Genomic DNA, 24,654 nt, shown 5'->3' with positions numbered 1-24,654 from the left:
CACAGGTACAGCTATGGCACATGCACATGAGTATTTGTGCCTAGAAAGGGAAGGTAGATCCAGGACACTGCATTTCTGAGCACATTCATAGTAACTGCATGCATAAATTAAGCATACAGTAGAGTGTACATTTTTTTGCTTGTGTGCAAAAACATAGCCCTGGGTACTACTTTAATTTCTTTTTGTAAATGCAAGGTCCTTTTCAGGGTCAAAATGCCCCTCTTGGTAAACTTGAATTGATGTGGAAAGATAATGCGGCAGCTCCCATACATGCATTTCATTTTTAGTGTTCTTGCAGGTCCTGCAAGTATAGGCTTACTCAGCCCAGGAATACTGGAATATTTACTGCAGAGCTTGGTAAGTATCCAAGCACAGTAGCGTTCTCGGCTGCTCTAGCGTCTTACTTGCTTCTGTATGCATAAGTGGGAAATGTTCTTGTTTTTCAGCAAATGTTGCTGTTAATTTTTTTCTTTTTTGTATGAAACTGCTTGTAGCAGAGCGCAGTAAGATCAGTTTTTGTAATTGTGGGATCTTATCTATCTTTGTCTCTACATACAGCATTTTTCACTGAAATCAATCACGAGCTCAACATACAAAACCAAATCATACAAATTAAAAATAATCAAAATAAAGGACAGACTTACTAACTTTGAACACTTTAGAAAAGTCTAACATCAGACTATAGAAAGATTCCATTTAATAAGGAAGGGGTCAAAAAGACTTAATGAGAGAATGAAAAAGAAAGGAAGGACTATCTATGAAAATAAAGACCGCAAGTATTTTGTTTTATTTAATTTGTGAAGCACAGAGTGTGTGCCTGGCACTATACAGAACCTAGAGAAAATGAATCCCTGCTCCAAAATTCTTAGTGCCGTTCAGACCCTGACATTGCTACTAATGTGCTATGGAAGTTGCGGTATACACAATTGTATTCCTAGACAACAAGTTAATCCGTTCACTTTGGTCAAAGTGAAGAACGGATTTGAACTAAGAAGTCGCTGTCTTGTGAATTCAAAGGTCAGGGATCGTAGTTGAACATTAGTTTGTACTTTAATGCCCTGTGATATCTTGCAGTGACCCTTATTCCTTCTAAAATTTCTGTTGTGCTCTTACTTCTGCAAACAGTTCACCAAAAAGTACTGTACTGCTAAAATTATCTGCATTTCAGATAGACACATTCACAATAACCCATAATCAAGCTAAAGAACCCTAGGTTCAGATAGAAGGCTTATAGTCTGGTTTATGTACCTTCCTGCCAGTTCAGATCGGTAACTGGTGATCATGGTTGCAGAACACTGACTAAGGATGAGTGTTTCTGGAGTAGAGGAGGAATATTGCGTGCTAGGAGCAATCCTAGGGATTTTGGACTTGGTACCCAGAACTGAACAGATCACGTTTATATTAAATCCAAAAGCAACATTAACATAACATCAAGGGCCTGGCCAAACAACTCCAGAAAATGTGAGTTTAAGATTGAAAGCCTGTCCCTCACCATTCCATCAGATGGAGGTACAGAAAGCAATCTAACATACCACCGGATTGCATTACCAGTGCAGTGGGTTAAAAGAAAAGCATTTTAATCCTGACCTTTGAATTTACTGGCGTTGGGTAGTTTAAGTCCCTTAAAGCAAAACTAACCTTCAAATAGTTTAGAAGAACAGAGCTTTAGAATTGTTGTGAATGCCCAATATAGGAGAGGCTTCCAGCACATGATTAACTTAGGATCTTATGCAAGCCTTCCACAGAGAGAACTCCTGACACAAGAGGGCTAAAGCACTGAACAGTGTCAAGCAGCGGTTCTCAAACTGTAGGTTGGGATCCCAAAGTGGGTCATGACTCCATTTTAATGGGGACGTCAGGGCCATCATTAGATTTGCTGGGACCCGGGACTGAAGTTGAAGCCTGAGCTTCACCCCCCACCCGGCACGTCGGGGCTTGGGCTCCAGCCCCCCTCTATCCCCTACTCGAGGCAGCAGGGCTTGGGCTTCCTTTCCCCGGGGTCATGTAGTAACTTCGTTGTCAGAAGGGAGTCACAGTGCAATGAAGTTTGAGAACCCCTGGTGGAAAGGGAATGGTGCATTGAACAGAATCAGGGCCATAGATTATATATAGTGAAAATCTTCACGAAAGTTAATAAACTCAATAGCCATTTTTTCCCCAAGAGCGAAAGCATTATTAGACATGCACAAACTACAGTAGGAAACTTTGCACTAGTTATTTGATTCTGTTGTGGGAAATGCTGACTATAATAGGTATAAAAGATTTCAAAAGGTTTTCTGCACTTATAACTTACCAAGATTACAAGTAATTGGCATAATATTAAGGGAGCCAGTTTAGTCAAGTCTATCGCAGTTTGGTGGCTGTTTCTTGTCAAATGTCTTTGGAAACTGTAGAACTTGCTAGTTCATTGAATCCTTTCTAGGTATCATGGAACCAAAGACGTGGGGGAGGAGGGTTGTTTTTAAGCAAAGGCACAATACAACCATAGCTTCTTTTTAACCGAACATAACTTTTTATCCGAGCATTGCAGTGGGTCACGTTTTATTTTTTTTCTGTAATAACACCTGCCATTTAGCAGGCAGTTACAGGTTGGATGAAGCATCTCTTGTGTTAGCTGCCATTTCAAAGGGAGACTCACAACATAAGTCTCTGGTTCGACACATGTTACTTGCAGATATCACCACTGAGCATGAGGAACTTGTGCAGATTAGATATAGTGGAAGGGTAGAGCAGAATTGTCATAGGTTTTATTTGTTTTGACTTTACGTGTAAATTTTGTTTTCGTCTTTTATTCTGAAACTGGTATAGGCAGGTGTATGTGGTCTCAAGCTAGCATGCTAAAAATACCAGCCTGGACATGATGGCTCAGATTCTCACACCTCGGAGGTTGGGTGGGCTGGAGAGCCCACACCACAGCATCCACACTGCTGTTTTTTGAGCACTAGCTCGAGCCCCACCAGCGAGTCTGTCTGCCCACTCTGGGAGGCTCCCTCCTAGCTGCAGGGTAGACATCCTTGAGGGGTGTTCCCTTCCTTCCCCCACGGTTCAGATAAATTGCCCCATTAATCTGGGGGATCTTGCCCATGCTGTGTCTGTTTTCTAGATGAACAGAGGTACTGTTTAATCTTTCACAAACACTAAATTTACTTTTTAAAAAAATCAGACTGTTCTACTAAGACCGTCCCACAAAGGGTTCTAACAAATTTTCAGCTTCCTGACTCTCACCTCTGGGAGGGGTCACCTCTTTCCGCATGGCAGAATGGCCTGCAGTTGGCCACATGCAGAGATTCAGGAGACCTTCTCAGCTCTTAAATTGATGTGCTGCGTGACCTGGAGCAAATCACTCAACTTCTGTACCTCAGTTTCCAGATCTGTGAATGAGGGTAATGATACCCTTTTTTTAAAGCACTTGAGCTTTACGAATGAAAAGCACCTATAGAAGTGCCAAGTATTACTACAGTTTACCAAATTCTAAAGAAATCACATGGCTAACCTAGAAGAAACTTTCACTTGCTAGTAAAGTGCTTGTTTGATTAAGAAATAAACTACTTTGTTTACCAAACTTTCTCTTGGGATAGTGCCAAACTGCTTGTTAATCATTATTAGCATCTCCTTCGTTTGTGTTAATTACTATAAGGGCAAACTGAGAACTCTACATAACACCTGATAAGGACATTTAAAATTATATGTCAAGTATATAATATAATGTATGGATCAAAACTTTCTGTTTATATTATGGAGCATATTGAAGGCTAGCCTTCCTTTTTGTTAAGCCTACACTTTAATTATTTCAAATAGCTACTTTCCATCTGAAACTTCTTTTGCATGAATTCTGTTAAAAGGGAAAAAACTCGCAAAATTTGAGGTTACTAGAATGGGGCATCTTGAAGGTTTAATTCAGAAAAATGAGTTTTTCTGAAAAAAATACTCTTAGCATTTGGGGCTAGAAACTTTATTATTATTTTTTAATTCAGTGGCCCTCAATGAGAGCTAGTGTCACATCAGGGTAAATCAGGAGCAACTCCATTGAAGTACAGTGGAACCTCAAAGTTACAAACATCTTGGGAATGGAGGTTGTTCCTAACTCTGAACAAAACATTATGGTGGTTCTTTCAAAAATTTACAACTGAACAGTGACTTAATACAGCTTTGAAACTTTATTATGCTGAAGAAAAATGCTGCTTTGCCATTATTTATTTTTTTAGTAGTTTGTTTAACACAGTAGTGTACTGTATTTGCTTTTCCCCCCCCTTTTGCTGCCTGTTGTGTACTTCTGGTTCCAAATGAGGTATGTGATTGACTGATCAGTTTGTAACTCTGGTGTTAGTAATTCTGAGGTTCTACTGTAGCTAGACTACACTGGTTTAAAAACTGTTGTGACATGAAAAATAGGTCCGGTGAGTACTTCTAGTATGGCCCACTTCCCCCCTACTACTGTGCCTGTTGCTCATGATTAAGGCTGCAGATCATTCACCAAGGTCATGAAAGTCACAGCTTCCATGAATTTTACAGCACTGGTGTGGCTGCCCCCAGGACCACCCCAGCAGCTGGGAAAGCCCCAGGGCCAGCCGCTGTTCTGGCAGCCCCAGGCATGACTGAAACGTAGCCTTACTCATAACATCTCTGCCTTTCTCTTGTGTAGAGTCTTGAAAATGTAATCTGACTGCTAGTTTTAAGAAAATGTTTTCATTATATTAGACAAATCTACAAAAAGATCTTGCACAGCTATGGCACGTGTTTAATACTCTCGTTGTCTTTAGAATTTCCAGTCCCATCCGACGGTAATGCTTTTTGCACTAATAGCACTGGAAAAGTTTGCACAAACAAGTAAGTATTAGCCTAGTACTTCTTACGGTAAAAACAATAGAGCTAATGTTGCCCCAGAATGGTTATTTCCTTCATCTGATCACATCTGCCGTCCCCGGTGCATGCACTGGAAATAAGCATGTTGATGTTCCCAGCTTGTAGCTTAAGCCTAGTGCACCGTAAGGATCAGTGATACCTGGGCTGACAGAGAATGGGATCGCTGTAGGGAAAAGTGTGCTAGCAGGAGGAGACTCCTGCTGCTCTAGTGACCCCACCCTCCTTGGAAAGAGAATGGGCGGAACACAATTCCGTCACTGTACTGTGTGCTGTCCTCAGATATAATTCCGATTATTGCCACGTAGGGTCTGCTATCCATCAAATAAAAAGAACAGGAGGACTTGTGGCACCTTAGAGACTAACAAATTTATTAGAGCATAAGCTTTCGTGGACTACAGCCCACTTCTAGCTTTGGGGATGGGAAGAGGCATAGGAGCCCTTTGAAGGCCTCTCCATGGCTGGAAAAAAATGTGTCTTGTTAATAGACTACAATTATTATTTTCCTAGCTAGTAGCCCTGCTCTCAGATGATTTAGTACAGTAAAATGCTGAATATTTAATATTGCATTTCTTCCTGTTAATCTCTCAGGAGAAGGGACATGAACTCTTATATTTTTTGTTTAATATTGAGATTTAGAATATTGCTATATTGTACTTGTAAAATATTTACCCTTTGTCTTTTAAATCACTGTTTCTTGTTTACATCTATTACTTTTTTCACTTTTAAATTACAGGTGAAAATAAAATGACAATTTCTGAATCCTGTATTAGTGACCAGCTTGTTTTGTTAGAGAAATGGACAGATAATCCAGACTATTTAAAACGCCAAGTGGGATTCTGTGCCCAGTGGAGTTTAGACAATCTATGTAAGTATAGTGTGAGCAGGATTCTCACACTATGGCTTCTTTGCAGGATGGCTCTCTTTTGAGAGAGAGAGAGAGAGAGAGTGTGTGTGTGTGTGGTGCACAGATACCATGTTTTGTGTAAGTATTTACTGATAGTTTTGTATGTCTGGTCATATTTGTATGTGCAGATATCCAGTGTCCACACAGAAATAAGGTGCATAAATCCATGTGCATTTGCATGCCTGAATTTTTGAAAAGCAGACCTTATGTAATTATTAAAAATTAAAGTTCTTCAACTTTATTTGCTCTGTAACTGCTGTGACGCTTCAGCAAAGAAGCTCAAAATAGCTAGATGGCACTTGTATTCTGACTTTGTCCCAAAGAAAACCATTGTGATATTCTTGGATATACCAATACCACATCTGCACAAGGACGGATTATGACCTATGATTTATTAAACAGACTAGATTCTCATGATTTAAGAAACCAAGAAAGAGTAGCTCTCTGGTAAACTGTCGTTTATTTAACAAACCAATCCAGGCATAACTAGTGGGCCCAAAGCTTTGACTCGCTGAAGGACCCCACACTGCTGCCAGCCTTGTTTAAGGCATACCCCTCTTGTTCACTACCACTGGGAGAAGAGACAATGAAATTACTTGGTTGGCCCCAGGCAGCAGCTTGTCTTGCTTATGCTGAAACCGAGCATCTACTTGTGCTTTGTTACAAATGGCAATAAATATATAGTAATGAGTCTGTGATGTACATTTCACTCCCTGAAAAAGACTTCTGTCTGATGAATTACAGGGTTGTTGGTTTCAGAGTAGCAGCCCTGTTAGTCTGGATCCGCAAAAAGAACAGGAGTACTTGTGGCACCTTAGAGACTAACAAATTTATTTGAGCATAAGCTTTCGTGGACTACAGACTGTAGAGCTAAATCAGTGGTTCTCAAACTTTTGTACTGTTGACCCCTTTCACATAGCAAGCCCCTGAGAGCGACCGCACCCCCTTATAAATTCAGAACACTTTTTTTTAGATATTTCACGCCATTATAAATGCTGGCGGCAAAGTGGGGTTTGGAGGCTGAGAGCTCACAACCCCCCATGTAATAACCTTGTGACCCCCTGAGGGGTCCTGACCCCCAGTTTGAGAACCCCTGAGCTAAATGCTTCTCCATTCCTCCCCAGTGTGAAAGAGAATGATTTGGAGGGAAAGGTACAGAGCAGTTTCCATGGCATAGCACAACAGTTATCCTGCAACTTGCCTCCTGGTTCTGTGGAGTCCCAGCATCCTGTGTCTTCCCTGCCCTGATTGTGGGTGCTTTCCAGGGTGGAATTTCTAACAAAACCCATTGTACGGTATAACTTCTAATAGCTCAGGGCGGGAGCAAATGCCACCCTGAGTTAAAGCAAATATGAGGAGACCATGTTGAACAGCATGCTAGGGAATCCCACAGCTGGGCTTCTCTTCTCTCCACTGATCATTAGCTGTTACAAAGATGCCACCAGGGGCTGCTTGCTTTTACTTGAAATATTTTGCTTGCCATGAAACTCAAGCATTTGATCAGCCAGTGTGGGAGCACTGTGTGAGGGTCCAGCAGTCACAGAAGTGGTTGGAAAAGGCCTGAAAGTGGAGGGGGAAGACAGCCTTAATTGGCTCAGGTCAGCTGCATAAAAACCTAGCCTAATAGCTGACAGCAGCAAGTTTAGAGTTTTCACTATTGCTCTGGCACCATTCCTCCCACAGTAAAATTCCACCCATGTTAACCGTCAGGGTGGTGTCTTGTGTGTCCTGAAGGAATCGCAGCTTGGTATGTATTCTGATGCCCTTAATGCTTACCCATAGTTCCTTGAGAGGCACAATTAGCCCTTAGGTGCTTTTCAAATACACCGCTACCTCGATATAAAGTGATCCGATATAACACGGAATTCGGATATAATGCGGTAAAGCAGTGCTCGGGGGGGGGGGGGGGGGGGGTTCTGCACACTTCGGCGGATCAAAGCAAGTTCAATATAACACGGTTTCACCTATAACGTGGTAAGATTTTTTGGCTCCCGAGGACAGCGTTCTATCAAGGTAGAGGTGTTCTCAAAGCAGGACATGCCCTGCTTCTGGATATAGTTCTAACAAACGTTGGGTGCCACTGTAAAGAAATAATATTGCATTCAAGTTTGCATAATGCCTGTGTTGCTTTAAAGTATGCCAAGTCTGAATTGGATCGTGTGTGTGTGTGTGTGTGTGTGTGTATTTGTTGAAATAATCGCGTTGGACTTGTTCCTGCAATAGCACTTTATTTAATTTTTTTCTGCAGTTTTGAAAGAAGGCAGACAGTTTACATATGAGAAAGTTGACTTGACCAATATTAAGGCCATGCTGAATAGTAACGATGTCAGCGAATACCTTAAGATCTCACCACGTGGACTGGAGGTAGGGTGTCATTTGATTATTTCAATGTAGAATTCTGTTTTGAAGAAAGCTACAAGAGATCACCATTTCAGTTCACTTTTTGTTCCCATTTTTTTACCCTTCAAAGAATCAACAAGTCTGTATTTCTGAGCTCTCTACAAAACTAGTGAAGGAATTCTGTTTTGTAGTGGACTGTAATGTCTCTAACCTGCTTTTAGTACCAGAAATGACCACTGTAAAACTTCACCCACTCTTTAGATCCATCTGGTCCTTCTCCCATGTAGTGCAGAACTGTTCCCTACAGTAGATTTTTGTTTGTGTTTGTTTGTTCTATTATTATTTTTTCTATTGTCCTGTCTAATCTTAAAAGCCCAAAGCCACAGGGATTCCATTTCCTTAGAGAAAGTACCTCTCACCATCAGGAAATTCAGCCAAAATGTTCTTTTTCTTAATTTTGTTCCATGACTGCTAGTGAGATATTCCTAGAGCACTAAATTCCTGTCCCTCCTTGATGTTTATACCTATTGGATAGTTCTAGATCATTCCCCACTTGGTCATTTTTTTTAACCTTTAATCTTTGAATCCGTTCCACTAGCCCTCTGATCACTTCTGTTGCTCTTCTCTGACCTACATTCAACTTGGTTCAGTTTTACTGAGATTCTATCAGGTATACAGCCTTTGCTGTTGAGAAGGGAGTTGCATTGTGTTTGGAAATTTAAGTGCTTTTACAATTTTACTTGTAAGGCACTTATCAAATCTACCAGACAGAATTCTTTGGGACTGCCAGCTAATTACAACTAATATATTTTCCACTTCGATTTTTCAGGCTCGATGCGATGCCTCCTCTTTTGAAAGTGTTCGATGTACGTTCTGCGTTGATTCTGGGGTTTGGTACTATGAAGTCACAGTAATTACTTCAGGAGTGATGCAGATAGGATGGGCCACCAAAGACAGCAAGTTTCTCAATCATGTGAGTACATGTGAGGTCACACAGCTGATACTCTAAATATTAGGGTTTTTTTTACTTACAGTGCCTATACAAATGGCATTTTATAGCCTATTGAAATAATTGTCCATATTTTATATGCATTGCCTCTTCCTCTTATTTTTTTTCCATACATTTGCACTGTTACAGTTAGTGAATTTAGAACTCCTGAAAGGTGCTGGAGTGACATTTATCTCCAAAAGTACAGCACGGTCATCAGTAGCGAGAACTTTTCTCACCCACAGTTGCATGCCTCAACCCTGATCTGGAGCAGTAGGAAGGTAGTTCAATTTTTATGACCCATTCCACTCTTGGCCTCTGCTCCAACTGCAAATAAGGGTGTCAGTTACTGCCAACTGTGTTTTTGTGAAGTGATCGCCTGCTTACTAAGAGCTGATATGCTATTCACTCATTTGACTTAGGCCGTCAGGTGGTTTTTCTTTTTTTTTTCTCCTATTTCACAAACTTGGTGACTAGAAATTAAATGGCCTCTAATCTACATGAAACCGTCCGCTCGGGATAGTTTAATATCTTTGAATGTGGGGATGGTAATCATACTGTTGTATTTTTAGTCAAGAAAGCAAGGATTAAACTGGATTGCATATTAAACTATTTTGCCAATCTAACTTTGTCTTTCTCAAGACCCCTTCCATAAGCTCCCTCTGGTGTGTTCTGTTTCCTCACACCTGCTCTGTTCAGTTAGTATTTGACACAACAAATTCCTAGTGCTTGTATGTATGTCGCTTTTTAAAAAATACTCTGCAGTTGCATGCATTAACTGGTCAAAGTCTGTGATCGTGGGCTAGTTCAAATAATAACAGAAACGTGAGTAGGATTTTTTTTCCATTTCCCTACCTGGATGAATCCTAGTGAACAATGCCAATATAAAGAGTTTGCCTGTTCTTTTACTAGAGAGGAGCAAATAGCACCTGGCCTGTTCTGAAATGCTAACACTTCATTTTTCAGTCTGGCAGGAATTGGAAGTTCTCCCTGTTTATGGCAGGAAAGACTAAGTTCTGATGGAAAGAGTACATATGTGGAAATAGCATGCCAAATGTTCTTTCCCTGCTCTCCAAAAATAAATTCATACAGACACGAAAACTACCTGAGGCACAGATCGAGAGTAGCACAGAACAGCATAAATGTCACTTGGTGACATCATTAGCATTAAGTACTGGTGGTTTCATTCTTCATTTCAAGCAGGTGCCTTGCCAGTCACATCTAGTTACTCAATCTGCCTTGCAAAATTCTATTTACCTGTGACAAGTTTTATGGGGGAATAAAAGGTTTGTGGTTTTTTTTGTTTTTTTTGTTTTTGTTTTTATGATCTTCACAGCAAAGGCCATTGTGTCTTCACAGTAAAGGCAAATACCTTTGTGATGTGGCTTTTTTGTTTTTGGTTGGTTTTGTGTGTAGTGTTTTGTGTGTGTATCTTGGTTTGTAAATTTTCAGGCTGTTGTAAACTCAGGTGTACTCAGGCAAGATGGGGGTAGTGTAAAGGTTGCCATGGAAGCCTTGTTTTCAGAGTTGCCTGATTTGTATTCTCCACCTGAACACTACTGTTTAAAGTTCCTTCTATTCTGCTTTTTTCTTTTTTAATGGAATCTGTCACAACGCTTTTCATAGCAAGTGTGTTCCGCTTACAAATAAGGATGGCTTTTATAATTGTTACCTTTGCAACCTCACCCGGCATCTGAAAATCCAACTTTCTGGCTTGCCCATAATCGCTATTAATAGTTCTGCAATGGAAATGTATAGGCCTGTCCTGTTGCCTCTGAGGCCAATTAGCATTTTACCATTGACTTGGGTGGGCACAGGGTAAGGTCCTTCGTTGACCATTCTGTTTGTGCACGAGCCAGAAAAATAATCCAGGTTTCCTCTATTGCGTTGGCTCTGCAGAGCTAACAGGCGTATCAAGTAGTAGAAGCTGATTCCTTGGTAAAGTCAGCAGGCAACAGATCTGCTTGCTATCCAGTCAGAATCCTGAAATTTGTGAAAATTTTCATATTACCATAGTCATTTCTCTGGTCATCTTAATGTTTTAAGATAAGGGGGCAGCTTCTATGGAGTGTGGTGTGGTTTTTTTTATGTTCCGATACAAGAATGACCAGAGTTAAAACTGATCAGTTCCAGCTTTTGCAGAAAAAAAAAATATTCCAAAACCTGATGTACGTCATAGACCAAATCCTGTGATGTGATGTAGATGTCGGTGTTGATGAACGTAGGTTGGTAAGTGCCAAGGGAACGGAAGAGAAGGATATAGCGAGAAAAGCAGCTAACAGGACGGTGTAAGAAGGAATAAGATAAAGTAGATTCCCTGCCCCCATTAGTTACTCTTCCTGCTATCCTCTCCCTTACGTTCATTCATGTAAGTTACTTCACCTTGTTGGCATATAATTTACACATCCGATTACATCATCTCTAAATATGGCAGCCCCTTGCCTACTGCACAGTATTGCAAAAGAAATGTAAAAAATTGCAAGCCTGTCTTGAATACCAGAAGTTGTCAACACTGACTGTAATGGAAACCGTTTGTGAAATGGAACAGCAACCCACCAGCCCTTAAACTATAAGAGGCTTAAAAGATTTTTCCCACTCACCATAAGTAGCTTGACAGTTTGGGGGTTAGTTTTTTTTCTGTCTGATGTGTGTCCTGTGAGGAATCTCTAAGTAGGGAGAATTGAGATAATGTCTCTATTTAAGGGTTAGAAGTTTGCTTTACTACACTTTATTTTTCCCTTGATTGGATATTTCTGGTATTTTCTGTTTAGCAGATTTTAATTTATCTTAGAAATGGGGGTTAGGGCTGTGTGTTTATTTATATTAATAATAATAATAAAAAAAACCTCCCCACCATCTTCACCTCAAATTATGCCAGCCAGGCTTATCAGGTAGACACATGCTCTTCGTGTACGTGGAACGTGCTTTTTACATCCTTCCTGCACCAATGTTGGCGCACAGGGCGGAAACCAGTCTCTTCTATTGCTGTCTGTCATTTGCTGCTGCTTCTGTTGGCTCTGTGTTGTTGAGATGGACTAGTCTACCCTCCCTGCTAAGGGGGCGTTCTTAAGAAGTCTCACAGGTGCCCTCACGTCTTCACACCATTTGGTCTCCATTTGACAGTTTCATGTTGGAGTCTGTGCATTGGCATCCAAAGTACATGACCCAAATATGTCCAGCAGTGCCTTCTGATTCCGGAGCAATTTGCTCCTGGTTGGTGACTTTTCTTCGCTGGTGATGAAGTCTTTCCAACCAATGTCCAGAATCTTTCGTAGGCACTTATTTTGAATGCATCTAGTTTTCTAACCTTTTAGCAGATCTCCAGTTCTATGTTAGCACCAAGATTACGTTTGAATTGAAAATTGTCAGTTTTGTTCTGGTGCTGAATATCTTTGATTGCCATACGTTGTTAAGTTTACTAAATACTGTGGATGTCTTTCCTATCCTTGATGTCACTTCCTTCTTGAGGTATCCGTTAACTAATATGGTACTACCCAGTAGATGAGTTGCTCTTCTTGATATTTTTGACCAGGGTGGATTTGATTTAAATCATGATTTAAATCACTAGTCAGGAAGACTCAATTGAATCATGGATTTCTACATAAAAGTGCATTTTTGTTGGTTGTTATAACCTTAATACATATACTTCACAACTTCCAGAGATAGATGTAGGTTTCATTTTTAGAAGGTACACATTATACATTTTTAAAGTGATTTATTTTGAAAACTTTTCAGATTAGTTTTTAGAGCTATATCAGAAAATGAATGATTGGTCATTTCATTTATCAAAGGTAATTGAAGCAGATATGTATGAAGTCATTGGGAGGTGAACTATCTCCAATTCAACAGGCTAATCATTAATATTTGGAGGATTTTCTTGCCATGCTGTATTAGGAGGAGAACATCACCAGACAGATATTTTAAATTGTTTTATTTAACTAAAACAACAACGTTATGTATTCTGGATTTTTTTCTTCAACAGCAAACGTAATATTTTAACAAAACAAGCATATGCATTTTTGAATTTAGTTAAATATTCAAGATTTTTAAAATCAGGATTGTTTTTCTTAAAATTGTTTTTAACTAAAAATAGTTTTATCTCCATATGTTATTATCTCATAGAACTGGAAGGGACCCCGAAAGGTCATCGAGTCCAGCCCCCTGCCTTCACTACTAGGACCAAGAACTGATTTTTGCCCCACATCCCTAAGTGGCCCCCTCAAGGATTGAACTCACAACCCTGGGTTTAGCAGGCCAGTGCTCAAACCACTGAGCTATCCCTCCCCCCATATAAATGAAATATTAAAAAAAAAAAAAAAACATTAAATCGACCATGTCAGCCAGGTCAACATGAGGATCTTAAAATATTGGCTTCTGCAGCTAACTCAGTCGTCTTCACCTTCATTTTCCTGTTTGTTCATAATCTGGAAAAGAAAAACAAGCTTTCCTACTTTTTCAGGTCCCAAACGATTTCTCAATGTGGAATGAATTAGTCCAAAGGAAGAAAATATTCTTTCTTCACCGGCAGAAGAAGCTACTGCTGTTAAAAGTGAGATGATCACTTCAAGAGTCTCTGAATCCAAGTGCTTAAGTGACCCACCAGATCACTGGTGTGACTTTCTTTAAAATATCATCAACAAACATATATTTCTTGAATGGTTCTTATTCCCAAACTGGGACTCTTTGACAGCCTGCTGTCATTATAGTTTTCCCTTCTAGTGAGAGAATGGTATGGTAACTCTCAAATCAATGAAGGCTACACTCAGAAAGACATCAAGACTTCTGGAATATGCTGCTCAAATAGTTTCTACTTCATGTCCTTCCCTTCTTGCATTTATCTCCAGACTTCTTCTCCTTGTCCAGATCTATTCCACGCCCAACAATCTTCTATTCATTGAACTTTTTGAAACTTTGCACTTTCAAAGAGAGGTAAGGGATTGACTCTGTGTACACAAATTTGCAGAGGGACAATCGGGTTATTTCTCACCTCTATATAGTATGTATGTATGTACACCTCTACCCCGATATAATGCTGTCCTTGGGAGCCAAAAAATCTTACTGTGTTATAGGTGAAAACGCGTTATATCGAACTTGCTTTGATCTGCTGGAGTGCGCAGCCCCGCCCCCCTGGAGCACTGCTTTACTGCGTTATAGCCGAATTTGTGTTATATCGGGTCGCGTTATATCGGGATAGAGGTGTATTTAAAAACATTTTTGCTGTTAACAAGCCTGTTATCTCTGGAGACACAAATCCACAGTCTGAGAACTGCAAAACTAATCCTCTCTGATGGTATCTTCTAGACTGAGCACTGATTGGGTAGATAGAAAGATTAACATAAATCTAAATAGAACCCCCTGGAACCGCATAAAATTGGGTCCCTAATCCATGAACTATTGGAACTAATTTACAAAACTTTTCTTAAACATTACATGAATATATTGTCTCATACTATAGAATTAGAATTTATAATCCCTATCTTTGAGCTATCATGTATCTTAATTAAAACTATCTTTAGATAGGCTTTTTCCTCAAAGAATTTTATCAAAAAAATCCGATTTAAATCCATTTTTGTTTAATCATTGATTTTTATCCACCCTGTTTTTGACTTCTGTTGTGATGTTACCATTTGACATCTGGCTTTCAAGGATATTTGTTTTAGCATAACTAATTTTGAGCCATGCTTGGCTTGCTATTTTTGCCAAGTTGTCTCTTTATTTGTAACTTTTTGGGGGTGCTGCTCGGTACCACAATATCGTCAAGGTCATCTAGGCATTAGCCATCTAGCCATGCTGTACCCGTGTTTGTGTTTTGTTAATACACTTCTTTGTTATCCAGTCTACGGCAAACAGTGGAGATAGAATGCAGCCCTGTTTCACTCATGTCAACAGTGAACTACTCTGTCTGATTGTTCACCTTTATAGAGCACTTCACATCTCTACATGGTCTTGATGACTTTAGCTGGGATTCTATAGGACTGAACAATGTTCCACAATGTATGTTAGTGCAGGCTATCAAATGCTTCTTGAAAATCAATTAAATCGATGAAGAAGGGAGCTTCCCCTTTTAGATATTCTTCTGTGGTCCTTGGTGTGAATATCTGACCTACACAGGATCTCTTGGGCTTGAATCCAGCCTGTTCTTCTCTAAGCTTTGCATCCACTGCCGCTTTCATCCAATTTAGTATCATACTGCACAAGGCTTTCCCTACAACAGAGAGTAGTGTAACTCCTCTCCAGTTGTTAGTCAGTAACATTAATCCTTTTGGAATATTCTGACAATAATTCCATGTTTCTCTTCGTGAGGGGGGGACCTCTTTTTCCGAAACTTCATTTAGCCGCTCTCTCTGTTTTGTTAGGATGCTGGTATCAAATATTTTAAGCATTTCTGCTGTAATCTGATCATCTCTCGCTGCTTTGTTATTTTTCAGATTTTTGATCGAAGCCTGTACTTCCGACATCTCAACTGGACTAATGTTTGTCAAGTTGAGCAAGTTCATTTGTAATGTATTTGGGGCCATTTATCTCGTTAACACTTGAAAATTGACTGAATTTAGCTATAATTTGGGAGCTGTGAGACTTGCATTGTTGGACGAGTACGGGCATCTCTGCCATTATCAAATCCCACCGAGCAAGCAGAAACTCGTCTCTTCTTCCATACTGCTAATTGGTTCCTCCTCGTCAACGAGGAGAGGTGGCTTTCTAGTACATTGAGGGATATGGAGTTCAGTTACTGCTTGCCCCCAAATGGGTTTAGTGAGGAGTCTGTGGGAAGCTTTTTATAGTACAGTCTTTGGATTGGTTAGTGGGGGCAGGGGGGCAACAGAGGGCGTTGTTTTTCCCAGAGTCTTGGTGCTGGCACCCACTTCCTTTTATTTGAAAATAACTAATATAACTTGTCATTGTCTCAAGTGTTGTCAGCTCTTGAGTTTTTGAGAGTAGCTTCGGTTAGATGAGCGGTGGCATTGTGGAGAAAACAAGTAAAATGTTGCTGTTTAGATACCTAGGTTTGTTGTAAAGATAATACATCGGATATTAATGAACATATAAAATGTATAGTCCCTTTCATTCAAGGAGCTCAAAGCACTTCGCAGACACTAATCCTTACAACACCCCTGGGAAGTAGGCAAGCTTTATCCCTATTTTACAAGTGTGGAGGACCAGAGGCACAGAGGTTCAGTGACTTGCCCAGTGTCTCCCAACAAGTTGCTGGCAGAGTCACAAATAAACCCCATAACTCCTGATTTGCCGTCTTGGGCACTATCCACCAGACCATACTCCCTCTGACACATGGAAAACATTGTAACACCTGGGTAAACAATAATACAAAAATTTGTGTGGAACATTGCAAACACCTCGGTCATGCTATGTTACCCAGTAAATGCCCTGATTCTTAATATGGAGTCATTCTGTCTGGTGAACATAGATCAGAAATGAGGTGCATGGTCAGAGCTGCCTGAGAGGAAGCTCACCTGGTACCTCTGCTCTTTCTAAGCCTGGTTCAGTTAATGCTATTAGATCTTCATCTTTCATGAGCATTAAATTCACTCCTAATTTTTTTTATTTAAAGGAGTAAAAGCCATTTGACCTTGAAAGTATCTCTTCCAAAGGATTTTGAAGGAGAAAAAAGTAAATATGCCTTCATAAGAAGAGCTGTGTAGTTCTGACGCATTTTTAGGTGGAAAGAAGAGTAAGGAAGTGATACTGAATGAGGGGGGTGTGGGTGTAAGTGAGAGAGAGAAAATAGAATATAAGAAAATTGAACTTCTTAGAATGAATGGTTTGGTTATGTAAAAATAGACCTCCAGCCCTTTCCCACAGAACAGGAGTGACTGCAGATTAAATTGCTGTGCTTTGTTTCTCTAAAGGAAGGTTACGGTATTGGGGACGACGAGTACTCCTGTGCATATGATGGCTGCCGGCAGCTGATTTGGTATAATGCCAGAAGTAAACCACATTCCCATCCCTGTTGGAAAGAAGGTATTTTCTTCATCTTGTGGCAGTTATCCTAGCCTGCTTTCTCCAGAGAGCTTTTTTAGAATACTCACAGGAGGAATAGCCTGTATTTGGAGTTTATTAACAGTGTCAGAGACTCTGAAGACGAGGTCATCTAGCCAACTTCTTGCCATTACAGGATTGTTAATTACTGTACGCTTACTGGTGTTCTGTCTGGTTTCTTAAATGTCATGTGAAACTGTCCACCACTTCTCATGGAGACATTCCACAGCTTAACAGATCTCACTTTGGGGAATCCCAACCACCACCATCGGTTATTAGAGGCGGTGCTGATAGCGCCACCTTAGCTTAATGTTGCCTGATACTTCCTTTTATAAGATCCTGGTTTTAGTTGCTTATAACTTGGCCAAACTTAAGTCATTGGGGTGGAAATTTTCCATGCAAGATGTTTACGTCAGGCTGATGTGTCTGTCTTCAGCAAAAATGGTTTGGCTGTTTCTGAGAACAGGATTTGGGAAATACATTGTTTGGCCCCTGTATAAAAAAGAGAGGAAATTCTGGCAATCTTTGCTTTGAGAAGCTATAGTGCCCCCTTTCTTTGGAGTAGGAACTTGAAATTTGGGAGGAGGGCGGCCTTTTTTCTTTTCTTTTTTTTTTTAGGGATGTGCCTGTAATCCACACAAAAATCAACCCAAATTTGCCCAACTTGTAAAATCTTTAAAATACCTCAGTTTACACATGCTCTGTAGAGACTTCTTTAGATTTTTAGCAGCTTAATTTCCTGAAGATTGTCTGCATTGGGCATGTTCCATCCTGGGGAGGGAATGGAAAGAGGCGACCCTAAAGCCGGCATTTGCTAACTTTTGAATATTTAACTTAGCAGTGTTAATATTCCTTAAATGTAGCTTTCTGTGTGCAAATCAACCTAAAATCTTCCCTTCCTTAATTTCATCCAATTTCCTCCTAATTATACCCTTTTTATTGTGGTAAATAACTCTTCTCCTCCCTCAGTGCTTATTCAAATAGAGGTAGGTTGTTCCCTATTAGTCACTCCTTAGCCAAGCTATTCACAGTCAGCGTCTTAACCTTTCCACAACAATCAGCACCTCCAACTCCCAATCAGATTTGTTTTGGTCGTTGAATGCCATAAATATCTGAAACTTAATCTTAAAATATTTTTGTTTTTGCACATAAGGAGACACAATAGGATTTTTACTCGATTTGCAAGAAAAGCAAATGATCTTCTATTTAAATGGGAACCAGCTTCCTGCTGAGAAGCAAGTGTTTTCATCTGCTGTGTAAGTATATTTTCATGTTGCCAGAGACAAGAATTAAAGTGCGATATGTATAATGGTTCTCATTAGTTAAAAGAAAAAAAAAAATTAAAATTCTGGGTTTAGTTTGACAGTAAACCAATATTTACCAGTCATAGATGCTATTGCTTTTAAGCAGACCTCCCTATTGAAAGTACTGATAACAGTTAAAAATCAATGACATTAGTGTGAATTTACAAATGGATTTAAGGGCCAGAGGAAACGCATTCTTTAGCCTAAGTTTAATACAGCTTTCTGTAGTGCAATTTTAGCAACTTACGGAACACTTGCTATATAATATTGAGGATTTGGGTTCTCTGGGAGATAAAATAACAAAACCTTGTTCTTGTTGCTTCAAATGTGTGAACTTTTTGCATGCTCATAATTTACCCAGGGCTCCCCAAGTTTTGTGCCTACGCAAATAAGGGAAAGATGGGGGAAGGGGGGTGGTGATGTTGAATCCTTTGCACTTGAACCTGTTCCCCAAACAGCAACAGACAGCCCCATTTTGGACAAAACAGTTATTCCTACTGAGTTGGATGGAGAATAGTGTTGTCACCCACTCAGGTGCATGTGTTTGCCTTCCACATAGATGCAACTTCTCCTGTTTGTAGCCAGTAGAGGCTCTGGCAGACGGTGGCAATGGTCTTGGTTCACATATCTTAATTAAATTTGGAAATGAAGAATCAAGGAAAATATGTGCTGCTAAAATCAGGTGCCCTGGCGTTTCTCTCCCAAATAACAGTGGCTGAATTATAGTATTGGGAGTCTTGTTCCAGGGTGGGATAGATTCTGGTCCAATGAGTATGTCCAGCATGCTCTGTCTGTACTATTGCTGTCTGATGTTCATGCTGTCCTTCAAATTGCAGATCTGGCTTTTTTGCTGCAGCTAGTTTCATGTCCTATCAACAATGTGAGTTCAATTTTGGAGCAAAACCTTTCAAGTATTCACCTTCAATCAAATTTAGCACCTTTAATGATTACGCCTTCCTGACAGCAGAGGAGAAAATAATTTTACCGAGGTAATCTCTTTCTGCCTGGTTATGCCACATTCAAACAATATACAAATGTGTAGGTTTGAACGGGATATGTCAAATTTCTGGTGTAAATGGTCTAACATTGTAGTCTCCTAGAACATAAATAACTCTGTGATCAGTTCAGCACGTGATTAGCATGTCCCTTTCACGTAAGGACTAGACTTCAGGCTCCACTTCAACAAAGCACATGCTAAATTTTGTCCATCTTCCTTCTGTACTCATTAAACTACACTGCTGGTGCAGTTTTAAAATTAAACTGATTTTACCTAGCACAGTGTTTAAAATACACATAGTAAAAAGCACGTCCTGCTATGTATAAACTGTGAAGTTAATTGAGGAAAAATGATCTTAATTAAAATTGGTGTCTTGTTTAAAAGTGACCTCATTTGTGACATTGGCCGTGGAGAAGCACTTTGCAAGCAATTGTAAAGCCTGAAGTGATTGTTCTCTTCTCCTAATCTCAATAAAAATACTTCCTTACTATGAAAGATGCTGCCAAGGAGAGATGTTGGAGTGGACTGGCAATTCCCCGATTTATGAACAGTTTAAGACCTTTTAGTTTAATTTATGCTCCAGAACTTCTACTCGGATAAAATCAGCATAAAATTTGCATTTCTGCAAAAAGGAAAATTTTTCAATTCCAGCTTTAGGCAATCAGTCAAAGTATGATCCAGTGCAGGAGAGCACAGTGCTGGGAACCAGTGGCCCTGCTCTGCCACTAACTCACCATGTAACCTGGGGTAAAACCCAAATGTTTAAACTTTGATGCCTAAAGATAGTTGTTGTGACTGGGCCACTCGCCTCTCACAAGCACTTCCTATCTGGTGTGCCTGTGCTTGCACTTCTTTCAGCTTTGCACTGCTCGTAGTGCCTCCCACCGGCTACCGCCCTCGTCAGGTGGCTCTTTGGTGACTCCGCCCTCCAGCTGAATCACGCAGTCTGCATGTGTACAACCAACCCCCTTCCGGGAGTACACAATTCAGTAGGGCCTATCACCGTGCCCTGAAGACCCTTAACCTCCTGGTGAGCCCCAACTGACCCCCGCTCTCCAGCTGAGCTGCGCTCTCAGTTCAGTTCACGCTCCTTCTGAGGGGTATCCAAAGTCCCACAAATGCTGAGAGTGGGCAAAGAAAATCAAGGGACTGAACCTCCATTGGTGCCATCTATCCACACCGAGTTCCACTGAATTCACAAGAGTGCGGAGTTCTAGTAGCCCCACTGAAGGAGCAGGGCTGACGTTTTATCATTTCTTGGGTATTGGAAGGAATTATTTTCTTTCATCCATGAAAGTTCTGATGCTTTTTCTCTGGCACCTTTCTATATTAACACTGGTGACTCTTAGTGTTTAGAGATGTGGCTGCACTGTTTACCCTACACTCTTTGACTGTTTCCTTATTGCAGCCTCCTCCCTGTGTTCATTCAAAACTTATCAAGAAAATGACATACTAAATCTCCTCATTTTTAATCTAATGTAGAAGGTCCCTTCAACTACTTAGTGCAGTTTTTCTGGACAGTAGCTAATGCTATCACTTCTTTCATCGATTTTTTTCTCACCTGAAATTCCTTGGTATTGGTTTCACTTGAGAATACAGCTCTAATTCCATTGTTAGAATCCAAACATATGGAGTAAAGTTTTTATTAACTCAGTTCCTTCGACATTTCCTTTATACTAACACACCATACATTCTCCTCTCCATCCTGGCCTTTTTTTCCTCTTCTTGTGTTGGTTGATATGTTGGATTGTCATCCCTCTCTTGTATCTAAATCCTTGTAAACAGTTTTACAGTATTGTATGGTTTCTGAGACTTTGTGCATATTGAGAATTTTTTTAAAACATTCCTATTATACCAGTGTATATAATCAAACTAAATCATAAGAGGTGTTTTTTTTTTTTTTTAATTTAGAAGTGTTCCACTTTGAAGTCATAGGAATTGGAGATGGAAAAAAGATGTATTGAGTCATCTAGTCTAGCCACCTCTTCCAACCCTCCCCACAGCGTAGCCAGAATAGGGTTGTTAGACTGTCCCAAATAATTTTTTGTTCGTTTAGGAATGTTTTTACTGATTTGTTTTTAATTGTCAATTAAGAACAACAATAAAGAATTTGTGTAGGAGAAAAATACCTGCAGATGTGGTATTGGCCTGGATCCATTACTCAGGAGTGTAGTTTAGTGATAAATGTTTTTCTTGTACATCTATTTCAGACATAGACGTCTGGCTTTGTTGAAGCAAGTGAGTATCCGAGAGAACTGCTGCACGCTGTGCTGTGATGAGGTAGCAGACACAGAACTCAGACCGTGTGGACACAGGTAAATTTAAACACAAAGATCTTGTCCGTTTGCACCACATTGTGTGAAAATGCAGTCAAAGTCCGATTTCTGCTCATCTCTGGTGACTACCCAACCTGCACGAAAAGATCTGTCCCTTTAAAGATTTGAAAAAGAGTACAGGATAAATAAACACTAGTCATTTGACCAACATCTCCCTCAACAAAACAGATGTAATATCCAAGGGGGTGGGTGTATGCTGTTGCTAAGCATAGACCTGCTTTTGTGTGTCTTCACAGTTCCTGCACTACCAAATTTAACTCCTTGGTCTGGAAAGTGTCTTGAGATAAGTATAGTATAAAAGCTCCAAATAAAATACAGTCTTGTTTAGAGAAAAATCAAGAATGGGACTGGATTTTTAATGCAATCTGGATCCTTTTACCAAGTCCACAGTTCAAATACAGTTAAATACTGACAATGTCATTGCCATGATGGTTTTTTAATTGCCTGTATGAAATGAGTTTGCAGCTAAGTGTCCAGCTCTTAGTGACCTGTGGGCACCACTATAATATGACTGTTGGAATTGTCATTCTTGTTGGCAGTTAGCAGAAAGACAAAGGATTGAGAGGGTGTGCAGAATATACCTCCCTATCGCCTCTAGTTATTGACACTGCCATTGTCCAAACCATACCTGGTCTGTGGATTAATTAAAGGGTGACTGCACTAAAAATTGCTCAGCAGCATTAAGGACCTAAATCCTGCAAGATTCTGATTGCCTCCTGCAAGGAAGGGGGTTGAGACTCATGGGCTTCCATTGACTCTAGTGGGAGCTGAGGACACAGTACCTAACCTTCACATTGAGGAAAATCCCATCTTGCTGACCCTTTTCCCACAGTGGTTGAATGAAATTTTTGTATTGAGTGAATTTATTAGCATCTGGATGGTGTTGATTCTACTCTTCTTTTTAAAAAAATCAGCATAAATTCAGATTTGTAACTGATCTTCTCTTCTTTAGTGACCTGTGCATGGAGTGTGCCTTGCAACTGGAGACCTGCCCGTTGTGTCGACAGGAAATACAGACTAGAGTCAGACAGATCTCTCACATTTCATGACACGTGGAGAAATATCATGGACTTATTTCTAATCAATTCCGGCCAATGCTGCAAGGGACAAGCATCTCTAACCAATCTATACGCACATCAAAACCATAGCCGTGACCAGATTTCATGCTACGCCATAGTTTATCTTAGAAATGAAATCTTTAATAAACTAACCCAACTTGCCAGTGCTGGGGAACTGGCTTCAACAATAGATAATAGTTCAACATTTTATGGCTGTTGGTTATCTCCAAGCAAGACCACAGGAGAGTGTCTTTCTTTTTCTTTCTTTCTTTCTTTTTTTTTCTTTCTCTCTCACCTATCACAAGTGCTGAAAAAGAATTTGCACTGGAAATCTACACAAAGTACATAAAATCTTCTAAAACAGGGACATTCTGTCTCATGCTCTAAAGTCCTTATTTTTGGCAGAAGTCATGAATAAAGTAAGCCAATATGTCTTTAATGTAGCCTCCTGCTGGTCAGAGACTGTTTTCCGACAATGGATATTAAACTGCTCAAAGACTTGAAATCTGTACACAGACAGACTGGTTTGAAAAGAAAGTGCAGAGACTGTAGAAAAATCCAAATTTTTGATAACTCAATGATTCCAAAGAATGTTCTGATTTCTTTTTTTAAACTGCGGAAAATTGGTGGTATTTTCACATTCATAGTGTTTCTAATTACTTCCATTTCAGTACCCATGTTTAGTGTAAGAATTCCTCCTGAAAATTATTCTTTTCACTAATTGTAATGCTGGACGGGAGACAGTTTGAAATTTTGGGTATTTTTAAGGTACCATCAATCATCTTTTTTTAATCAGTATTGTTTTTTGAAAGTTATGTACATTTTGAAAATCTTGAGCTATATTCTCAAAAGGTCTGGAAAGAATTCTGAGCAAATGTATTAATATTGTTTTAAACGAATACATGTTGTTTGAATAGCACATTCAGGCCTGCTCTGTCTAACTGTGTCTTTCACCACAAATGCACATCGCCTACACTAAGAACCTCACACACGGTCCCCTGCACCAGGTATAGGATTTGGGTCACACTTTCTTTTTGGTTGCCATCGTCAAGTGGTGATTCCTTTTTACTCCCTGTTATCATAAATTTGTGAAACTTAGTTAATAAGGATTCACTTCAGCAGGCAACTGTGGATAGATGGGTTGTTTCAATGTCCAAGTATAAATGTAGTAAAACCGAGGCAGATCCTCAGCTGGTGCAAATTGGTGTAACACCATGGAAGTCAATGGTACTTTACCAACGTGGGCCAGTTTGAGAACCTCACCCAGAATCTCGCAAGTTTTTACACTTTTTTCTTTGGCAGTACAATAGCCTTGCTAACCCACACACAATAACTTTAGACCAAAAAAATCCCCACTTCTTGGCAAAGATTTAATAGCGGAGATTGCTGCAGTAAGCTCTTGTGCTGCAAGATGTTTTTTATTTAAATAAAAATGTATATAAATTTAGTGTACTAGTAAATTATATTTAATACAACGTATAGTTGGGGCCTGTCTGTACGGGCTGAGCATCTTAAACTCCTGTTTGTCAATGAGAGCAGAGAGCCTTGAGCACCTCAAAGAATCAGACTCTTGAAGTTATTCTTTCACTTGATGCCTTCAAGAATTCAAAGGGTGATGAAAGTCACCCCTCTGCAGATGGCCAGCAAATGGCCTGTTCACCACTTGAGGGCTTGGACTTCAGTACTGTGTAGCTCTTTGTGCTGGTCCTCTGCCCAAGGGTGACTTTCACCCCCAAAATGCAGATATTCAACGAGTCTATCAATCACTTGCACAAATTAAGAAATCGGTTATAAACCCTTCTTCCTCCTGAATTTTCCAAATAGTTCTTTCTTACTAGACTGAATACAGACAAGCGTAACTTAGTAATC

The 24,654-nt window shown here is 39.9% G+C and overlaps 1 protein-coding gene across 4 annotated transcripts in view; it reads left to right on the top strand.

The window, feature by feature from the left end:
* RSPRY1 (ring finger and SPRY domain containing 1) overlaps window positions 1-23,704 on the top strand; it is a 53,736-nt gene extending 30,032 nt beyond the window's left edge. For all 4 annotated transcript variants that reach the window (XM_005307045.4, XM_008178693.4, XM_042841568.2 and 1 more), the window contains 10 exons: window positions 299-357; window positions 4,761-4,827; window positions 5,597-5,728; window positions 8,016-8,131; window positions 8,937-9,080; window positions 16,961-17,072; window positions 18,244-18,346; window positions 19,231-19,383; window positions 21,602-21,706; window positions 22,680-23,704. In XM_005307045.4, the coding sequence (XP_005307102.1) occupies window positions 299-357; window positions 4,761-4,827; window positions 5,597-5,728; window positions 8,016-8,131; window positions 8,937-9,080; window positions 16,961-17,072; window positions 18,244-18,346; window positions 19,231-19,383; window positions 21,602-21,706; window positions 22,680-22,776 (1,088 nt within the window). In that variant the 3' untranslated portion in view covers window positions 22,777-23,704. The remainder of the gene's footprint in view (window positions 1-298; window positions 358-4,760; window positions 4,828-5,596; window positions 5,729-8,015; window positions 8,132-8,936; window positions 9,081-16,960; window positions 17,073-18,243; window positions 18,347-19,230; window positions 19,384-21,601; window positions 21,707-22,679) is intronic.
* The last annotated feature ends 950 nt before the right edge of the window (window positions 23,705-24,654 follow it).

The sequence above is a fragment of the Chrysemys picta genome, chromosome 14, assembly GCF_011386835.1.
Source record: "Chrysemys picta bellii isolate R12L10 chromosome 14, ASM1138683v2, whole genome shotgun sequence".
Taxonomy (NCBI): Eukaryota; Metazoa; Chordata; order Testudines; family Emydidae; genus Chrysemys; species Chrysemys picta.
Note: the sequence above shows the minus strand (reverse complement) of the source record. Positions and strands in the feature narration are given on the sequence as shown.